This window comes from Agelaius tricolor, unplaced genomic scaffold, assembly GCF_023055355.1.
Source record: "Agelaius tricolor isolate 1412-34295 unplaced genomic scaffold, bAgeTri1.0.p SCAF_10, whole genome shotgun sequence".
NCBI lineage: Eukaryota > Metazoa > Chordata > Aves > Passeriformes > Icteridae > Agelaius > Agelaius tricolor.
In genome coordinates this window covers 2,052,096-2,069,546 of record NW_027269270.1, presented here as the reverse complement: position 1 = coordinate 2,069,546, position 17,451 = coordinate 2,052,096, and the positions used below count along the sequence as shown (strand labels likewise).

At 41.9% G+C, this 17,451-nt stretch overlaps 1 protein-coding gene across 2 annotated transcripts in view; it reads right to left on the bottom strand.

Annotated features, from left to right (window-relative positions):
* ERBB4 (erb-b2 receptor tyrosine kinase 4) overlaps positions 1–17,451 on the bottom strand; it is a 592,065-nt gene that overhangs the window by 96,105 nt on the left and 478,509 nt on the right. For both annotated transcript variants that reach the window (XM_071434337.1, XM_071434338.1), the window contains exon 19: positions 16,980–17,078. In XM_071434337.1, the coding sequence (XP_071290438.1) occupies positions 16,980–17,078 (99 nt within the window). The remainder of the gene's footprint in view (positions 1–16,979; positions 17,079–17,451) is intronic.

The window sequence follows — 17,451 nt, the reverse complement described above, 5'->3', positions numbered from 1 at the left end:
TTGCAAACCAGGGGGCTCAGCAAGGTGCATGTGCCAGCAGCAGTGAGGCAATGCCATGGTGAATATTTATTTCCACCCAGAGCGGCCCAGGGCACAACTCTCTTCAGCTCATGCCCTTGTTCATTAGTAGACCACATCCCCTTGTTCAAGGGGAGCATCACAGACCTGCTTCCCCACTTTGGCAAGCCTAGAGTAAATGTTACTGCTCCTCTTAAGCCAAATGAAGATATTTACCTGATAAAGAGTTAAGTAAGCACAAAGTCTGAAAAATCTCTTTTCCTGACCTTCTGCTTCTAAATGTTCCTGCCATAAAACACCCTCAAACAAAGCAAAACAAAAGATGAAAGAAAAACTCCATGCCTGTTTTTCCTAGTAATTGTTGAGTAATAAATGTATTTAAAAGCTGACTTCATAGTGCACTGTGCATTTTTCTGAAAGCACAGCTGAGCTAACAGAAGAGATACTACACTGAATACACTGCTTTTTTACATTAATTTTACAATTCCTCCAGTGGCTGGGGCAAACATCTCTCTGGAATGCACCTTTGACCTGCTGCAGGGCAGATCCAATCACAGCCCAGAATTTACTATATTTCAAAGCCTTTTGTTTGTTTGCTAGGTCTTACCAATTGTTTAGGTGGTAGCTGACTCAGCCTGTGTAGTCTATGGCTAGGAGACAGAACAAAAATTCATTTAACAACACGCATGCCCACACTGGTGCTATGACCGTGACACCCATTGCTGCATTTCCTCTGTACTGCCCATGCAGGATGCTGCTTTCATGGTTTTCCAGCACTGCTGTGCTTCAAGCAGTTTTTCAGAAGGCAGCTAAACCTGCAGGCAGCTTGGCAGGACCATGGGTGTGTGCTCCAGGCTCACCACAGGTGACTTCAGTTGAACCTTCCATGCTCAGCTCAGTCCTACCCTTCTCAGACATGCTCTTCTGTATAAAGAAATCACGTCACATGGATCATTCCTCTCCTCTTCCCCTTCTCAATGGGGGTGTGCTACTGCTCCTTTAAGCTTAATTCTTGTGATTTATACACCCAAGTCTGGCTTGGGCCAATATTCCTGAGGAAACAGGTTTCTCTGACCCCCAGGTTGTGCACAACATTCTCTCAACTTCTCTCCGGAGAAGCAGGACTCAGGAATTAAAATTTATGAAAATAAATTAATAATTTTTCTGTACATGCACCTCCATGCTCCAAGCATAGGGTAAGGTGAATGCTTACAGAAGTACAGGTTCATCAGAGGTTGTTGCATGAAGTGCAGCAGTGCACATCCAGATGCTGAATTCACACTCACCTGGCCAACTGCTTTTCCTACAGGGAAATGCTGAATTTGGCTGGCACAGCAGGAAATAACTAGAGGTCCAAAAGCCCTGTCATTGAGGGGGTTTAATGAGCTGTTAGCCAGAGTTTTGCACTAACACCATCTCCTTGCAACTCCCTCCATGCCTGTTTTGCTTTAGTGTGAAAAATGCGTATTTTATGATTGGCTTTTCACAAATATTAAAGTGAATATTATATGTGCTATGTTAGAAAGTTATGCTGTATAAATTTTCTTAAGTATTGTGTTAAATATAGTTTTAGGTTATAATGTTAAAATAGAAACTATGCTATGTAGGATACTTTTCTTTAAAGAAAGGACTCGCACTGAGATAGCAGCCACAGGACACCTAAATCTTTCAGAGAAGGAGAATTTATTGCTCCATTATCAGAAGAAATGAACTTCTCTCTGCCTCACTCAGCCCTGAAGATACCATTAGGATTAAGAGGAAGAAGCTGACACTGCCCAGACAGAAACCTGTGTTTGAATGGAATTTATGCATCATGCATGAGCTGTATGAATATGCAACAGGTTATTGTTTTTAAGGGTTAATCCTCTGTTAACGTGGGTCCTTTTTTAGGCTTATTTTGCCCAGAAAAAGGTACTTGGTCTGTCTGTAACTCTTTGTTTCTATTGTCTCGTATTGTCCTAATCTCAATTGTTCAAATTTCTATTAGTCTAATTATATTACTATTTTTATAACCATTTTATTACTATTAAACTTTTAAAATTTTGGCATTTTTTACATTTAGGAAGCCTTGTTAAAGAACTTCTCTGTGTAACCAAATAGAGAAGGTCACACTACGAGCCTTGCTTGCGTGTATTTCCTCAGGGCCAGGACAAACTCTCAGGATTAAGGAGGCTGCAGGTTTTGAAGGGGTGATTTTGGACTTCATATTTTTTGGATGTGAGAGATTTGGGCTTTTCTTGGTTGAGTTTTCAATGAGGACCTTAGGCAGAGCTTCACAGGGTAGTCAGTGGAGTCACAGCATACTTATACTGGAGTACAGCTGTGCTGCACCCTTAAATGGTGAGACTAACTTAGTTCAGAAAGTTCTGGAAACTCATCTGTCGGGTGAGCCACTACTCTAGGATTAAAACTGAGAATAAAAAATAAAAATTCCACTTCAGGGCCCACACCCTGCAGCCTGTTCATGCACAAATGTGATGGGAACAGCCCCAGACAAGTGCCACTCACTTGACTCCTATCAAGCCAGTGCCGTCAGGAGAAGCTGGCCCCAGGCCAGTGTCCTGCAGCATGGTGAGGAGCCAGGCATGGCACAACACTGGAGCACTGTGCTCTCCCCTGCCCACCATCAGAGCTGCCCTCTGGCTGCTCTCTCACTGCTGAGAGCCTTTTCTGCAGCTGTGATGTGTCTTTAAATGTACAGGCAAACCCTCTGAGACTGCCCTGCCTGTCACAGCACTTGCACAGCACCCAGGGCACCAGTCTGACTGACTGCTCACAGGCACTGCCTGCCTTGTTGACACTGAATTCAAAAGCCAGCCATTGCCCCATGTGACTCAAATGCATTAGAGAGATGCCCCACTTTCCTTCAAACACCCAAAACTAGCACAAATCAGGGATGTGAAAGCTCTCCCTCTTGAAGGTCATACTTGCAGACTGCTGGGTGAAACCTTCCTGCCCACATCAGAGAAGCATTAAGTCCTATTCATGCAGGAATAAACACCTTCATGCACTTAAAGAAGCAATGCTGGCTCACTTTGTATTTTGGAGCAACATAAAATAAATTAGGAAAAGAAAGCAGCACTGTGATCCCTATCCTGCGAACACTGAGGGCATGGACCACTGTGCTGATCCAACAGGGCTCAGGTGCTGAGAATTAATGCTCAAATGCTGGAAGTGTAGGGGATAAATTTTGTAGAACCCCCACAGCACATGCTTGTTCCTTCTCCCTGCTTTGTGCCAGTTAAGTCTCCCAATTCATCAGAGCCTGAGTTAGCAGAGGAGGAACATCAGCTCTAAAACAACAGGCCCCTATTGCACAACAAACCAAGTGTAGATTTGCCATCAAACATCTGATCAGAGACAGCTCCTGCCAGCATTTCTGTGAATCTTGACCTGAAAAAATTATCATGGTGATGAGAAAAGCAAAATCTAGCCCATTTTCAATTCACTTTTATGCATAATAGCCAAAGACCTCAGCAACCAGAATTGTTCCCATTGAAAGTTGTCAGGACAAGTAACAGTGGGTTTCATTCTGGGGATTCCCACCTTGGAGATCAGAAGTAGGTGATTTAACAGCAAAAATATCATGTCATTGTGACAAATGCTTTACTTACAGCCTGTGACACACATCATTATTTCAGAGCAGTCTGTCCAAAGTGATTTGTTTCTTACTATTTTGATGCAACTAGCAAAAATATTTGGAGTTGTAACCGTGCAGTCTAACAAAGCCATAATTTTAAAGAGGAGGCTAAACAGACATTACCACTGAGCAGCTTAAAGGTATTGTCAGCCTTGGCTGCACATACCTTTCCAAAGGAGGGAGTTATTGCTTTGATTTTTGATTTAGGATGAGTGATGGCAAGGTCTCTAGAATGAAAAAAAAAATCATCAAGTTCTCACTTTTTTCTGAACAGTCTTCAGGCACTGCTTTGATATTTTCTGGTATCACTGAAAAGTTTGACTTTATAATCACACATTCCTTCTTCAGGATCAATTTAAAGGGATAAAGCATCAGATTAAAGCCTAATTTCATCAAGTGTATAATCAACACTAAGAATTGTTTTAATCAAAGCTACTTTTTGCCTGGTATTTAATTTCTCACAACAGAGAATTCAAATCAGACTCATCTCTATCTTTCCCTCATCTGTATTCAGCTGCACAAGAACTCCACACTCAGGACCTGGGTACTGCACAGGGATGGTATTTGAACATGGGAAGTTTCACTGGACTGTTTGGTTCACTGGCAGATTTTTATTCTCCTGACTCCATCAGAAGTCCTCAAAAGTTGCCTCTTGCTCCCTGTGTTACATCCACATTGCTCTGCCTGTGATTTCCTCCTAAGTTTCTACAGCTCTGCCTCCCACCTTTTCTTCCCTACCTTCTTTTACCTCCTGCTGACCTACTCCTCTCCTGAAGACAAGATTAAAACATCCTTAAAAAGATTTTTTAAAGAACCCATGGCCCTCAAAGGGCAGGGTGGGGATGGCAGGGGAGGGGCTGGGGCTACCCACACCTCATGCAGGTGTGGGTGGCAATGCTGATACCTGGTTAACTCTGAAGTATTTATGTTCCTTGGCAGTAAATTCAGCTAAATTCCCCCCTTGATTTCCACAAGATTTGGGCACCCTGCCATCAGGGTAATACATATGTAACATTATATTCATAATGACTCTTTTTTTCATGTTGATAAAATGTTGGCATCTGCAATAACCCCCAGAGCAACTACAACATCAGACATTTTATGTATGGCCATGCTCAGTCCTGGCATCCGTCAGGGCAAGCCACAGAACTCCCAAACCAAACATGTTTCAATGAGTGGCTGCCTGCTACCAATACAAACACCTCAGTCAAATCCATAAATACAACTGTATTTAATAGTTTTTATTTCTGCCTGTGTGGATGCTCTCAAAAAAGAAAAATCTCCCTGAATTTACAGAACCCAAGCAGAAAGTTGTAGACAAACACCATTCAAACTTACAGTACTGCAGGAGGGAGCGCCTATTTTATAAGTGATCTAATTTGAAATGCTCCAAAGAGGATGAAATAATAATTTATGTCATGTTTTTATTCTCTTTTGTGAATTACCGCAATCTCAAGATCATTAATTATGCTCATAAGACAGCCTAGTATCACAGATCCTGCATTTCCAAAGGAACTATCCAGCTAATAGGACTCTACAAATCAAAACCCAAACATTTTTTTCCTAGCATTTCCTACAGCAAACTTTGACAAGGCCAACTGGGGTGAAAGTGCTTTTCAACAGCCTTGCAGCTGTCTGGGAAAAAAAGTGAAAAAGGCCCTTTTTAAGTGATACTGCCAGGGAAACTCCAGGCACAGGAAGAACCAGTGGTGTCCCCCAGGGATCAGTTCTGTTTAATATCTTCACTGATATCTGGATGAGGGGATTGAGTCCTCCATCAGTGAATTTGCAGATGACACCAAGCTGAGAGTGTGTGTCGATCTGTTGGATGGTAGAAGGGCTCTGCAGAGAGACCTGGAACAGTTGGATGGATGGGCAGAGCCCAGTAGGATGACATTTAATAAGTCCAAGGGCCAAGTCCTGCCTTTTGGCCACAATAACCCCCTGCAATGCTCTAGGCTGGGGTCAGAGTGTCTGGACAGTGCCCAGGCACAAAGAGACCTGGGGGTACTGTGACAGCCACTGACCATGAGCCAGCAGAGTGCCCTGGTGGCCAAGAAGGCCAATGGCTCCTGGCCTGGATCAGGAATGCTGTGACCAGCAGGAGCAGGGAGGGCATTTTGCTCCTGTACCTGGCACTGGTGAGGGCACACCTTGAGTGTCCAGTTCTGGCCTCTCAGGTTGGAAAGGACCCTGGGACACTTGAGGGCACTCAGAGGGGGCAACAAGGCTGGAGAGGGGCTGGGAACACAATCCCTGTGAGGAACAACTGAGGAGCTGGGGGTGCCCAGCCTGGAGAAAAGGAGACTCAGGAGTGACCTTATCACTCTCTACAGCTCCCTGAAAGGTGCCTGTGCTCAGGTGGGGTTGGGCTCTTTCTCCAGGCAACAACTGACAGAATTGAGGGGACATGGCCTTAAGCTGTGCCAGGGAAGTTCAGGCTGGACATCAGGAAAAAAAAATCACTGAAAAAGTGATTGGGCATTGGAATGGGCTGCCCAGGGAGGTGGTGGAGTCACTGTCCCTGAAGGTGTTTAAATAAAGACTGGACATGGAACTCAGTGCCATGGTTTAGTTGATAAGGTGCTGTTAGGTCATAGGTTGATGATCTCAAAGGTCTTTTCCAGCCTGTGAACTATAAGGAAACCTGGAAGCTCAAGACACTACCACTGTGTCAAAGTTAGTGCTGGACATATCCAGAGCAGCTGTGTGCATGTGCCATGCCAAGCTGACTTTCAGCTCTGAGGGAGGGTCCATTTGCAGCCTGATTACAAAGCCCTAATCCCACCCACACTGTGGAGATTTTGTCTGCCAGCACCTATTTTGCATCTTACTGCCAAGATCAGCAGTCAAGAGGCTGACATTTAATCAAGAGCAGGAAGAAGTATCCATAGCTGTTCCATCATCAGCCTTCCTAACCAACACAATTACTATTTGACATGATTTATAAAGCAGAAATATGGTTACATATCATTAATCCAGCTATTCCCTGTTCCATGCCTTCACATTTTTGTTTCTTGAAAAGACCTAACACCACCATGGTGTGATCACTTTACTGGGATCAAAGATGATGCTGCACCTCTGAGGGGCAGCTCAAAACACCATCACTTGTCAGTTCCTTGGTCACTTTTAGTGGAATTCTGTGCCAGTGAAATGCCAAAGCCCCAGAAAGCTGCAGCACATCACTGAGAGAAATACCACCCATGTTTTTGCAGAGGGCTAATCTGCAAGTTTGAGTGGAGCTACCAACATTTAGAAGGTGACACAGTGTGGTTTAAGGGGTTTTCTGGAGCTCCAGAACACTTTGAGAGCCTGCCATTAACACTGGCATCAATAACTTTCTTTTTGGGCTGGAGTTTTGCTCCCATCTGTGCCCCGCAGCTGATGAAGAGATTTATCACACAACAAACAGACACATCTCCCATCCTTGCTGAAAACAAGGCAGGACACAGCATTCAGATCCTCAGAGATGGCCTAGCTCTGGAAAATGGTTTCCTGCTGTCCACAACTTAACCACAGGCATAAAATGTTTAACATTCCAATTTGGATTTGACAACATGCTTCCCTAATGAACATAGTCTGAATTTTGAAACAAGGAATGACTTCAAAGAAGGAATTCACCAGAGTTCATTCAGAAAGTGATAAAACCAGGTCTTCAATCACTATCACATTTCAAAACACATCTTCTGGCTGAGGAATTCACTGGAATATATCTCCCATTGAAAAGCTTCAGCAGAAACTCTTCTTTAAGTTTCAGCAAGTTAATAAATTTTTTACCAAGAAATATTTGTTCAATATTTTGCCAAGTAAACAATCCCAACAAGGAAATTAATTTTCTCTCCTCAGTCCAAATACCATTTTTTTCCAAATGCTTTGGTTATTAAAATAGCTTTTCAGAGGGACTTGTGTTTTTAGCTGGTGACTCTAGCTATTTATCTAAACCAACAAGACTTCATCGTAAAAAACCAAAACAATTTGCACAGCTTCAGAAAACAAGAAGCTAAATTCTGCTTCTGTGCATACTAAAAACCCCCCTGAACTCTTTCAAAGGGCACTGCCCAGCCAGGAAAAGCATCCTTGACACTGGAGAATGTTTCCAAATGGATTCAGCCCAGGGGCTGCCTCTCCACTGACATGGCTCAGTCAACCACAGCCCTGGGAACTGCCTGTAGCCAGGCCCTGCCCCACATTCCCCTATCTCATTGAGATCTCACATTTCTATCAGATAAACTCAGATTATCTCTCAGATAATCAGATAATATAACTCAGATAATCAGATAAATTGTTCTTTGTACCTCAGCTGTTTCCTACCTTTGCTCCACGTCTCAGAATTTACCTGAGCAAGCTCACCAAGGAGAGCCTTCCAAGCTGCAATTTGTCAGCACAGCTCAAAAATCCACATAACCATACTTCCTGAAACATTTCTGTGTCTTTTGTCATGTAAAACATGAAGATAAAAACAGGCCCTGGCCTATGAGAAATCTATGCAATTCTAGTTTGAACCATGCTTATTCACCTCTGTAATTAAAAGCCTGGTATTCTAGATGAAGCAGAAACCTTCAGGATACACTTGTATTCACCTTGCAAGTAACTAAGAGGGAAAAATACCTATTCTCCCTCTCCTGTTGCTAATAGACAATTTGCTTTATGTATCAAGTGCCATTCAGCATCTTTGAAACACCTGATCTAGGAAAAAGCTAATGAAAACATCATTTCAGACACATTCTTAACTGATAAAACAGCTTTGTCTGAAAAAAAAAAACCCTCACATAGTATTTGCTTGTCTACATAAACATCCTAAGGTAATTTAAAACCTGAAGATAATTAAAAATCAATTTTAAAAATTAAGTAATTTTCTCAGAGGTTATGGGATCTGTGTTGCAATTCAGAGTTCCATCTTTAAACTGCTATAGTAATAATTACTCCTCTCTCCTTCATCTGTTGTGTCTGTCTTGACTGAATATCTTCCAGGGCAGGGACAATCTCACCACACTTCCATCAGGTCCAACAGATGCTGCATTAGCACAACAAGAAGCAACGCTATCATAGTTAGTATGGAAAATGTTGCTCTGCAAAATCTCCTTATTTTTGGAGCTACAGCTTCAGCAGAGAAGGACCAGGCATTTCCAACCAGCATCTGCTGCTCTGTGGACTACCAGCCCCAGTGTGACCTCAAATGGATCTGTTTATCCCAATTATTACACTGATATCTCAAAAGTCTTGGCAGAATATTATCAGCAAGTCAGGAACCACCTTTTTCTTATTTCTTCCATCACAAGCAGAAGTAGGAATATCTGATTGGCTCTTGTAAACAATAGGTACAATATTAATGCAAGCAGATGCTAATTATTTTTATAAATCTATGACAGTTGCTGATGCATCAGAGGTGTCTGGATCAGTGCTGAGGCACAGAAAACAACTTTTGAGGGGTTATTTGCAACAAAGCACTGAGGGAGAAGCACTGCAAACTACAGTATTTGAAGGGAAAATGTATTTTGACAGTGATACTTGAAATTCAGCTCCTATAAGCCTGTGCTTCTGTACCCTTACATTCCTATTAAAAATGGTCACAGCATGATCATTTGTGTGTATATATATGGATTATTTTTTTTTTCTCCTTACAACATAAAAAGCCTTGTTCTCCCTTACCTTTAAGTTGACTTGGCAGCTCATTAGATCTGCCATTAACCTCAAACCAGTGATGGCTTGTTTGGGATGCATTACAGTTAAGCTTGTGGAAACAGTACCTCTCTTTTATTAACAGGGGTCCCATAAAACCCTGCATTTTTTAGCAGTTTGGCAACATTCTGGCATAGACAGTGCCCTTTAGGAACTTAAACATTAACATGTGCCTGTTTTATATTGCTAATAGGAGCTGGAGGCACAGAGAAAGAATGTAAAGCTATTTCTTAACTACAGGTTTTCCATTTTAGTGATAAGGCAACACTTGTCACCCTGTTTTCAGAGACAAAATCTGCTTTAAAACTGGATATCTGTGTCAGCTTCTTCTCATAACATATCAAGCATTATTAAAAGACCTTATTTTCCTCAATTTAATAATTTTACCATGTTTTGTCACTTTTATTTCTGCACTTTGCATCTGGATCTCAGCAAGACTGTGAGAAGAATCCCAGTATCTCCAGACACTTTGCTGCTGTTTAAGGAAATCTGTTTCTCCTGTTTATAATTACAAGCCTGTGAGCTACAGCCCTCCACTCCAGCAGGATCTGTGCCTGCAGAGGAACATTTCCCCTCTGCCTTAAATACCACCAGCCACTGGCTGTGCAGATGAAAAGCCCCACACCTGCAGGCATTATATCCTCTTGGGATGAGTCCCCAGAATTCATGGCTTTACAGCATCCAACAGAAATTTTTACTGAAGCCTGGAAGATTACTCTCCTAAAAGCCCCATCCAGATAACAAGCATGTAAGTCCAGGAAGATAAGAAGCTGGAGGAGAGCATTCTGACCCAGGCCCAGATCTAACCCAGGGTAAAGGGTGGGAATGTACAGCATAGTGCCAAGAAAAAAAAAAAAAACAACAAAACACATGGTACTGAGACCAACAGAAAACTCATAGTGGAAATACAAATCCCATAAGCTCCTGATTAAGTCCCCTAATTAAACTATTGTGTACCATTTATGATACTCACTGCACCACCTCTGCACTTATTTTTTTTAATATTCCCATCCTTTGCCTGTTCAATTTCTAACACTTTTTCAAAGACCTCTCTCCTCCTATGTCCTGATAAAACACTGGCAACTCTGATCCTGACCTTCAGAACAATTACATAAACAGCCAAGCAAATAACTCACTTCATGTTCCAGTAACCAAGCCCAAAAGTACCTGCCAAGGAGACAAGTATCAATCCTGTTATTGGGGTGCCTTATACATTGAAATACAGAGTGTAACACAACATCTCAGTTCAAAATGTTTCCTTTACACATACACACTTTACAGCTAAAATATTTGCATTTGATATTGCAAATTCAATATTTTAATTTGATTAGACCCTTTAATACCTTCAGTTAATCCACAGCTATATTTCCTTGTGAATAAATGAACACTCCCACCTCATCTTCTTCCCATGTACAGATTTACCCAACCTTATGCAGGGTTTCCACATCACAGAGCATTGCAAAGCTGAAATAAGGAGTTCTGCAATTGCCACAACAAAGAGCATCTGAATGCACTTCCTGACTCATTTAGGAATAGCTCCTAATGTCAGTCCCTCACTAAAGCATGGGATTCTTCCTTAAACCTGTGGCAGACTTCTTGGAAGGATTACTCTGAGTTGAGGTCCTGGCCCTGCTGAATTCACTGGCCAGTTCCCAGCTCCCATGGATTTCAGCAGGGCTCAGATTTCTCCCACCACCAGCAGCAGGCAAACTCACTTTCCCTCACTGCATTTTCCAGTTAGGGTGTTATGCCAGCAGAATTGTTTCCAGGCAGTCTGGCTTGTCTGTCTGTGCTTGTAAACTATCTTTTCTGTGTATGTACTTTCACCACACAGCCACATGGCTCCTACATATGGAAAATTAACCCCCCCTACACACACACCTTATTCTCAAACACTATGAAGGGGAAAATTACTGAAGCCAATTTTAAAGAAAAAATATTGCTTGAGATGGAAATAACAGAAATGTAGCCTTGAAACAGTTAATCTTCAGATGACTAAAAGCAGCTAACCTTCATCAGAGCTCAGATTTCCAGCTTCTGCAGAGGCTGAGCACTCTGGGGGCCTATGCATGGTATGCAGCATTCTCAAGGACAGCTGGATTTCTGGCATCTCTGGACAAGCTGGAAATTGTAATTGCCATCCCAGTGAGCTCCTGTGCCTGGGACTGATAGGGAGAGCTCCCCTTGAAGTGTCTCTGCTCACACTCAAACTGTGCACCAGTGGCGAGGAGGGGCAGGTGCACAAAAGGAGGTCTAAAATCATAGGGGTTTTGTCCATAACTCCTAAAATCACAGGGGTTATGTACATAACTCCTAAAATCACAGGGGTTATGTACATAACTCCTAAAATCACAGGAGTTTTGTCCATAACTCCTAAAATCACAGGGGTTATGTACATAACCCCTACAATCACAGGGGTTAATGTCACCCCTTGCCCCCCACCTCCTGCAGCTTGACATGATGGAGTGAAAACCTGTTTTAGCTGCAGTGGAGCACAGAGCCAGGCAGTGCTCACAGACAGCTGGAAAGGAGGATGTGCACAGAAATGACAGCAAAAGAGGATAAGGAAAAATGTCTCACTGCTGCCATAAAGGATTTCCTTTGATCCTAAACCTGCCCTTTCAACTGAGATTCAGGATTAACTCTGGTGTATTTCCCAAGCAGCCAGGCAGGCAGTGGAATGTCTGGATCCAACTACTGTTGGTAGCAATGTCTTTTCAGACTTTCAGGAGCATCTGCATGGTCTGTTGAAGACCTGGATCAAACACTGGTCTGGGCAGGAGCATGATGTGTACACAGAATACTAAAAAAAATTTAACTTAAATTACTATATACTTATATAGTAATACTAAAAGATATGTAGCTATGTTTAATTTTTGAAATACTAAAAAATTTTTAACCAGTCACCCTCATAGTCACATAAGGCAGGATCTTACAAAGAGGCTGAGGACAAATGCAGCTGTGTCAGCTGAGGAATTGTGTATCACAGAGTGTCTGTAGCCTCAAGGGATCTGTGAATGCCACCATGGGCCAAGCAAAGAACCAAAAAGCTTCAGCCTAGAACCTTCCTATGTCTGAAGCCAACAGTGGACACCAAGAAAAGTGAAGTCTTCTCTCACCTTCTTCACCTGAACTTCCTCAAATATCTAGACATACTTGAGGAAACAAAGCAAGCATCTAGGCTTATCCATATCTCTGTGGGGTTTCAGCTGAACAGGAGAAAGAAGTCTCTAGTCAGCTACATGATTCTTTTGGTCTTCAATCCTCTGAACTGAAGATAAGTTTGATATTGATATCCTCAAGCTGAGGGCTTGTCTATACTGTAAGACAGGCATACAATTTAGAAAAAGCTTTTTCTGCAGCACATCTGAGTGATTTATTCATTTAGTTCATTAGGCCAGACATAAATAAAATATGTGGGTGTCAGTCCCCTACATGCAGCTTTAATTTGCTTGCTCCATGTCTGGTGGAGGTCACTGTCACTTACCACCTCTGCACTTGGTGTGACAAATGTCCTCCCACACTCCAAGTGCTGCCACTGCAGACAGCAGCAACTGCAGTGAGCACAGGACCAAGCCAGGAAGCCTCTAGATCTTAATTATAAAACCATAAAAGAAACCAACTGCCTCTGAAGCTCTCTTACTAGGAAACAAATGAGAATGGGAAATTTATTTCCAACCATAAATCCCAAAGCCTTCAGTTTAATTTTTCCCAAGTTAACTTTCTCACCTAGCTAAGCAGCACTGCCTTCTATTATTAGCTTCTGGCCCAATATCAGCTGACCACCATCAGTCAAACTGTCTTCATCTCAATGAGCTCAGGGACTCCCAAGGAACTCTGTGGATGCTGACTTGTGCTTGCAGCCTCTAATTATATTCTAACAGATAATGGAGCATTTAAACTCAAGGAGGATAGATTAAACTTGTAAGTGGATCAAAATCCTGGACACAGCCACAGCTCATAGGATTACATCCTGGAAACATCAAGCTTAGAGGAAAGGCCCTCACCAGCTGGCTGTTTCCCCATGACAAGTTTTTTAAGGACCTGTTTTCAGCCTCAAAGGCTGTTTGCTATGCTTTCCAACTGCAGCATGTCTCTAGAATTTATTAAATTGTCAGTTGAGTATCTGGGCTGATGTTAAACCATCTGACCAGGCCAATGGCTACTTGACATAGCAGACAATCATAACAGTCAAACAAATTGAGGCTGAGAAGGTGAAATTGTTTTCCCAAGTGAAATTGTAAGTCCCTGTTCTGCTATCAAGCAGCCTCTCAGCTGCACATTTGCCTGTTTTCCTCACTGCAAGATTCTCTTCCCTCCATAAAACTCAGGACCATGATAAATTCTGTTCCCAGCCTTAGGGTGAGGAGCAGGACTGAGCTTCCTCCTGATGCCCCTGGCTCTTGCTGGTGACTCCCTGCCAGACACATCTGCAGGCAGAGCACTTGCACTCTGAGTTCAAACTCCAGCCCCTTTTGGGGACCTGCCAGAGCAGAAACTCTGCCCTGCAACTTAAGCACATAACCATGCTGAGGGAAAAATCCTTTAGCCATTATCCCAGACACAATACACACTCAGAAGGATGTGGGGAAATGGGGTAAACCTACATTTGACAAAACAGTAACAGCAACTTGTGTGTGGTGAGAATAAATCCAGAGAAGGCCTCCTGTGCAGTCTGGTTCTGCCCTGGTCCAGGCTACTCAGCAGATTGCAGCTTGTACTGCTGTAGCAGACACAGACCTACTGCAGTGATAAATCCAGGGACAAACACAGGGAGCAAAGGGAAAGGGCTAGCTGGGAATGGGTGGAGAAAGCCTGGAAAATTAACTCTGGTGTGGCTCCCTCAAAAGAAAAATCCCAAATAAGGGCTGTGCTTTTGGATGATGGCCAATCCATCATCTCCTGATGGGAGGTGCTTGGCCAGAGCAGCAGAGCTGCCATCAGGCATTATATCATTGCAGTCATTACTGCTCCATTAGCAGGGCTGCAGGCTGCTGAAGGGACAGCCCAGGAGCCAAACTGCTTTCTTTACTCCTTCAGCATAATGTTTAGCAGAATTTCAGGAGCTCACAGAGCCCTTGTAGACTCACATTCTTCCAGCATCAGAAGTTTTCAGCAGGTCTATGGGCAATGCCACTAACATCCACATCCACCGAAGTGTCCCAAATACTCCCTCTGCACCCAAACTGCTGCTTACCAAAGGCTTTCCATTTTCCAGAGCCTTTTAAAGAGGAATGCTAACTTTTATTTACAGGTACAAGGACTTTCCCAACCCAGGAAGAACTGGTGACAAAAGCACACCTACAAAGCCAAGGGTGTGACTCATGTAATGACACCTTCCCACCAACCTCCTCTTCCCATTCACTGCCAACACTGGCAGACCCTTTTTAAGAAAGAATTAACCCCACCTTGCTCACAGTGGCATTTAGCCACCTATATACCTTTCAAAATATGACACAAGTGCTTTTAACCAACAATCATTATTCAGAACACTCTTTTTACTGAAGTACAACTGATGCATTCTGCTTTCAGATGTACATCTGAATATTTCCTTATAAAATGAGAAAACAGTATCCAGTTTTATACTGACTAAAGTCTTGAAGTGACACTGAGTAAAACACATTTTTTCACTCTAACTCACATTTCAGTGAAAGATATTTAGTTTATGTCCTCATAATTTAAATTTTAGCTTAAATTTTTAAATGTTTTAAACTATGTCTTTTTTGGGACAGGGAGGAGTAGTTGCATTAAAACAATAAATAATGCTTAGGTCATTCTCTTTAAAAATGTATTATTTCAGAAACTAAACAACTGGTTTAGGAGGTAAGGATGGCAAGAACCTCTGTATAATTGGATGAGCAATTATTTCACAAGAATGAAATTTAATCATCTTCATCAATGCACTACAGAAAAGGATTACAAATCACTGCATGTATATCAAAAGCAGCACTGATAGAAAACATATTATTTCTCCTTATTACCATTTGTATCAACTAATGATGAAGTCTAATTCTTTTTTATTATGATTAAAAACAACCTAAGGGTTATTTTTAACCTCAAGAACTCAAAACAACTTTAACTTTTCTCTCATCTTGCAGCCACTGGGTCAGAGACTTGGGAGAAAATATTAATTTAAAGAGAAAGCTTTCCTACTGTAACTGTAAAGCCAAAAATCTCCAGAGTTCCCCAAAGTCTCTTCATTTCTGAGCCATTTATCAGATGTTCTGATGCAAACAGTGGGGAGAAGTATGGTCCAGTGAACTAAACTGACCTAAGCTGAGCTGTGAAACCTCAGACAAGCAACTCTGCCTTCTACCAAGGACCTTATGTTTTCTTTGCTTCAAGGTTAATCAGTATCAGAGGAGGAGCTATTACTGCTATTTCTCTATCAGATCAGGGGTCAGATCCTGATCTGGTACAAATTGCTCAGTTCCACACAGTGATAACAATACCTTTAGGCTGGAATCTGTATCAGTGACTGACCACTGACATCCAGTTCACCTCTTCTCTTTGAGCAGCTCTATTATTAGCAAGACTCTTTGTCTATTAAGCAAAAGTATCTCATACTTGTTATCCCTTTAGTGCAATTAGTTCCTTTTAAGCAGTGCCAAAACTGCCTTTTAAAATTTATTATTTGTGCAAAGTGATTACTGAATGCAACAGAACCACAGAATGATAGAATCATCGAGGTTGGAAATGATCTAACCAACATAAATGTGCAGCGCTCTGCAAAAAACACAGGAAATTCCTTCCTCTCCACAGCCTTCCTTCAACTGCCTAAGAACTCAGACATGAACCAGCTGTCTGGAACACATAAATCCATAACTGCACATTTCTGTTCACTTCTAGGTGGAAGAATAGACTATACAATAATGGGAGTGCCTTCTCCTTGTGGCTTACAGTCTCATTAATGCTAACAAATTAGGCCTACACACTGAACAGACCAGCAAGACTTAAAAGTCACATGCAATTTTTAAGTTCACAAGAGGGACCTACAAAAAGAGTGCAAATTTCTATGACTTGTCAAAAAATTGTCACTGAATAAGACATAAAGATTCATGGTGTCACTAAGCCTTGATCTTGACACAGAGCTGAAAACTGAGTGCAAAGCCTCTGTGATCATAGAACATTCATGGAAATTACCATCTTGACCTCTTATCCATGGTATTTCAGGTTAGTAAAGCAAAAGGACTTCTAAATCCAGCATATTTTAATTTTCCCCTTCTCCCTGTTATGCTTTGCTGCTGCTGCCAGCTCCCAGAGTCTTGGAACACCAAAATGGGGGAAAACTGAGCTGAATTTCTGTTCCTCTGAATTCTACACCAATACAGACCTGCATGCATGGTAAGATCCTCCCCTGCAACTCCTCCTCTCTCTTCCATGTCTTTTCTGCCACAGAAAAATACAATATCTGGCCCATGAGACAGAGGAGTTTTAGTCTGATACTGTCAGAAAAACAAATTATTGGAAAACTCCAAGTATCTTGGGGGACGTGCAGTAGAAAACCCAGCCCTGCCAGGCACTGTGTACAATTAAATATAAAGAAATAAAACTGACAGGAATTTGTCTTTAAAACCTCTGTGGACTACAGAAAGACACCACCCCTGTCAAAACTCAAAAATACTGCTTGTGTCTTACTTACATCCATAAATTCCACGTTGGCTTTTGGACCAGTGGTCTCATTAAGGATCTTAATGGCCACAGGAATCTTTACTGTTTCTCCCTCAGGGACCCAGATCCCCTAGAAAAAGAAAAAAAATGAAGACTAATAAGACAACAATCAGAAAAACTTGATTCAGAGTTACAGTTCTTTTTGACACATTCTGTCATATTATGCAGATCACAGAATGGAGAATACACAAAAGTACAAAAAAAATCCATGAACCACTTCTTACATCAAAACTAAACTCTGATATAAAATGAAACATTTGAATTTCTTGTCCACAACAGGGTTTGTAAAGAGCAATGGCAGCATGGCATGATGCACATTTTCTAGTGACTGAAATAAAATTCTCATACTGGTTTGGATATAATTAAACAAAAATGTGTATTTTCTGCCTGGATTCTGATGCTCAAATTTGAAGCTATTAGTAAACTCTCAAAACTGATTATCA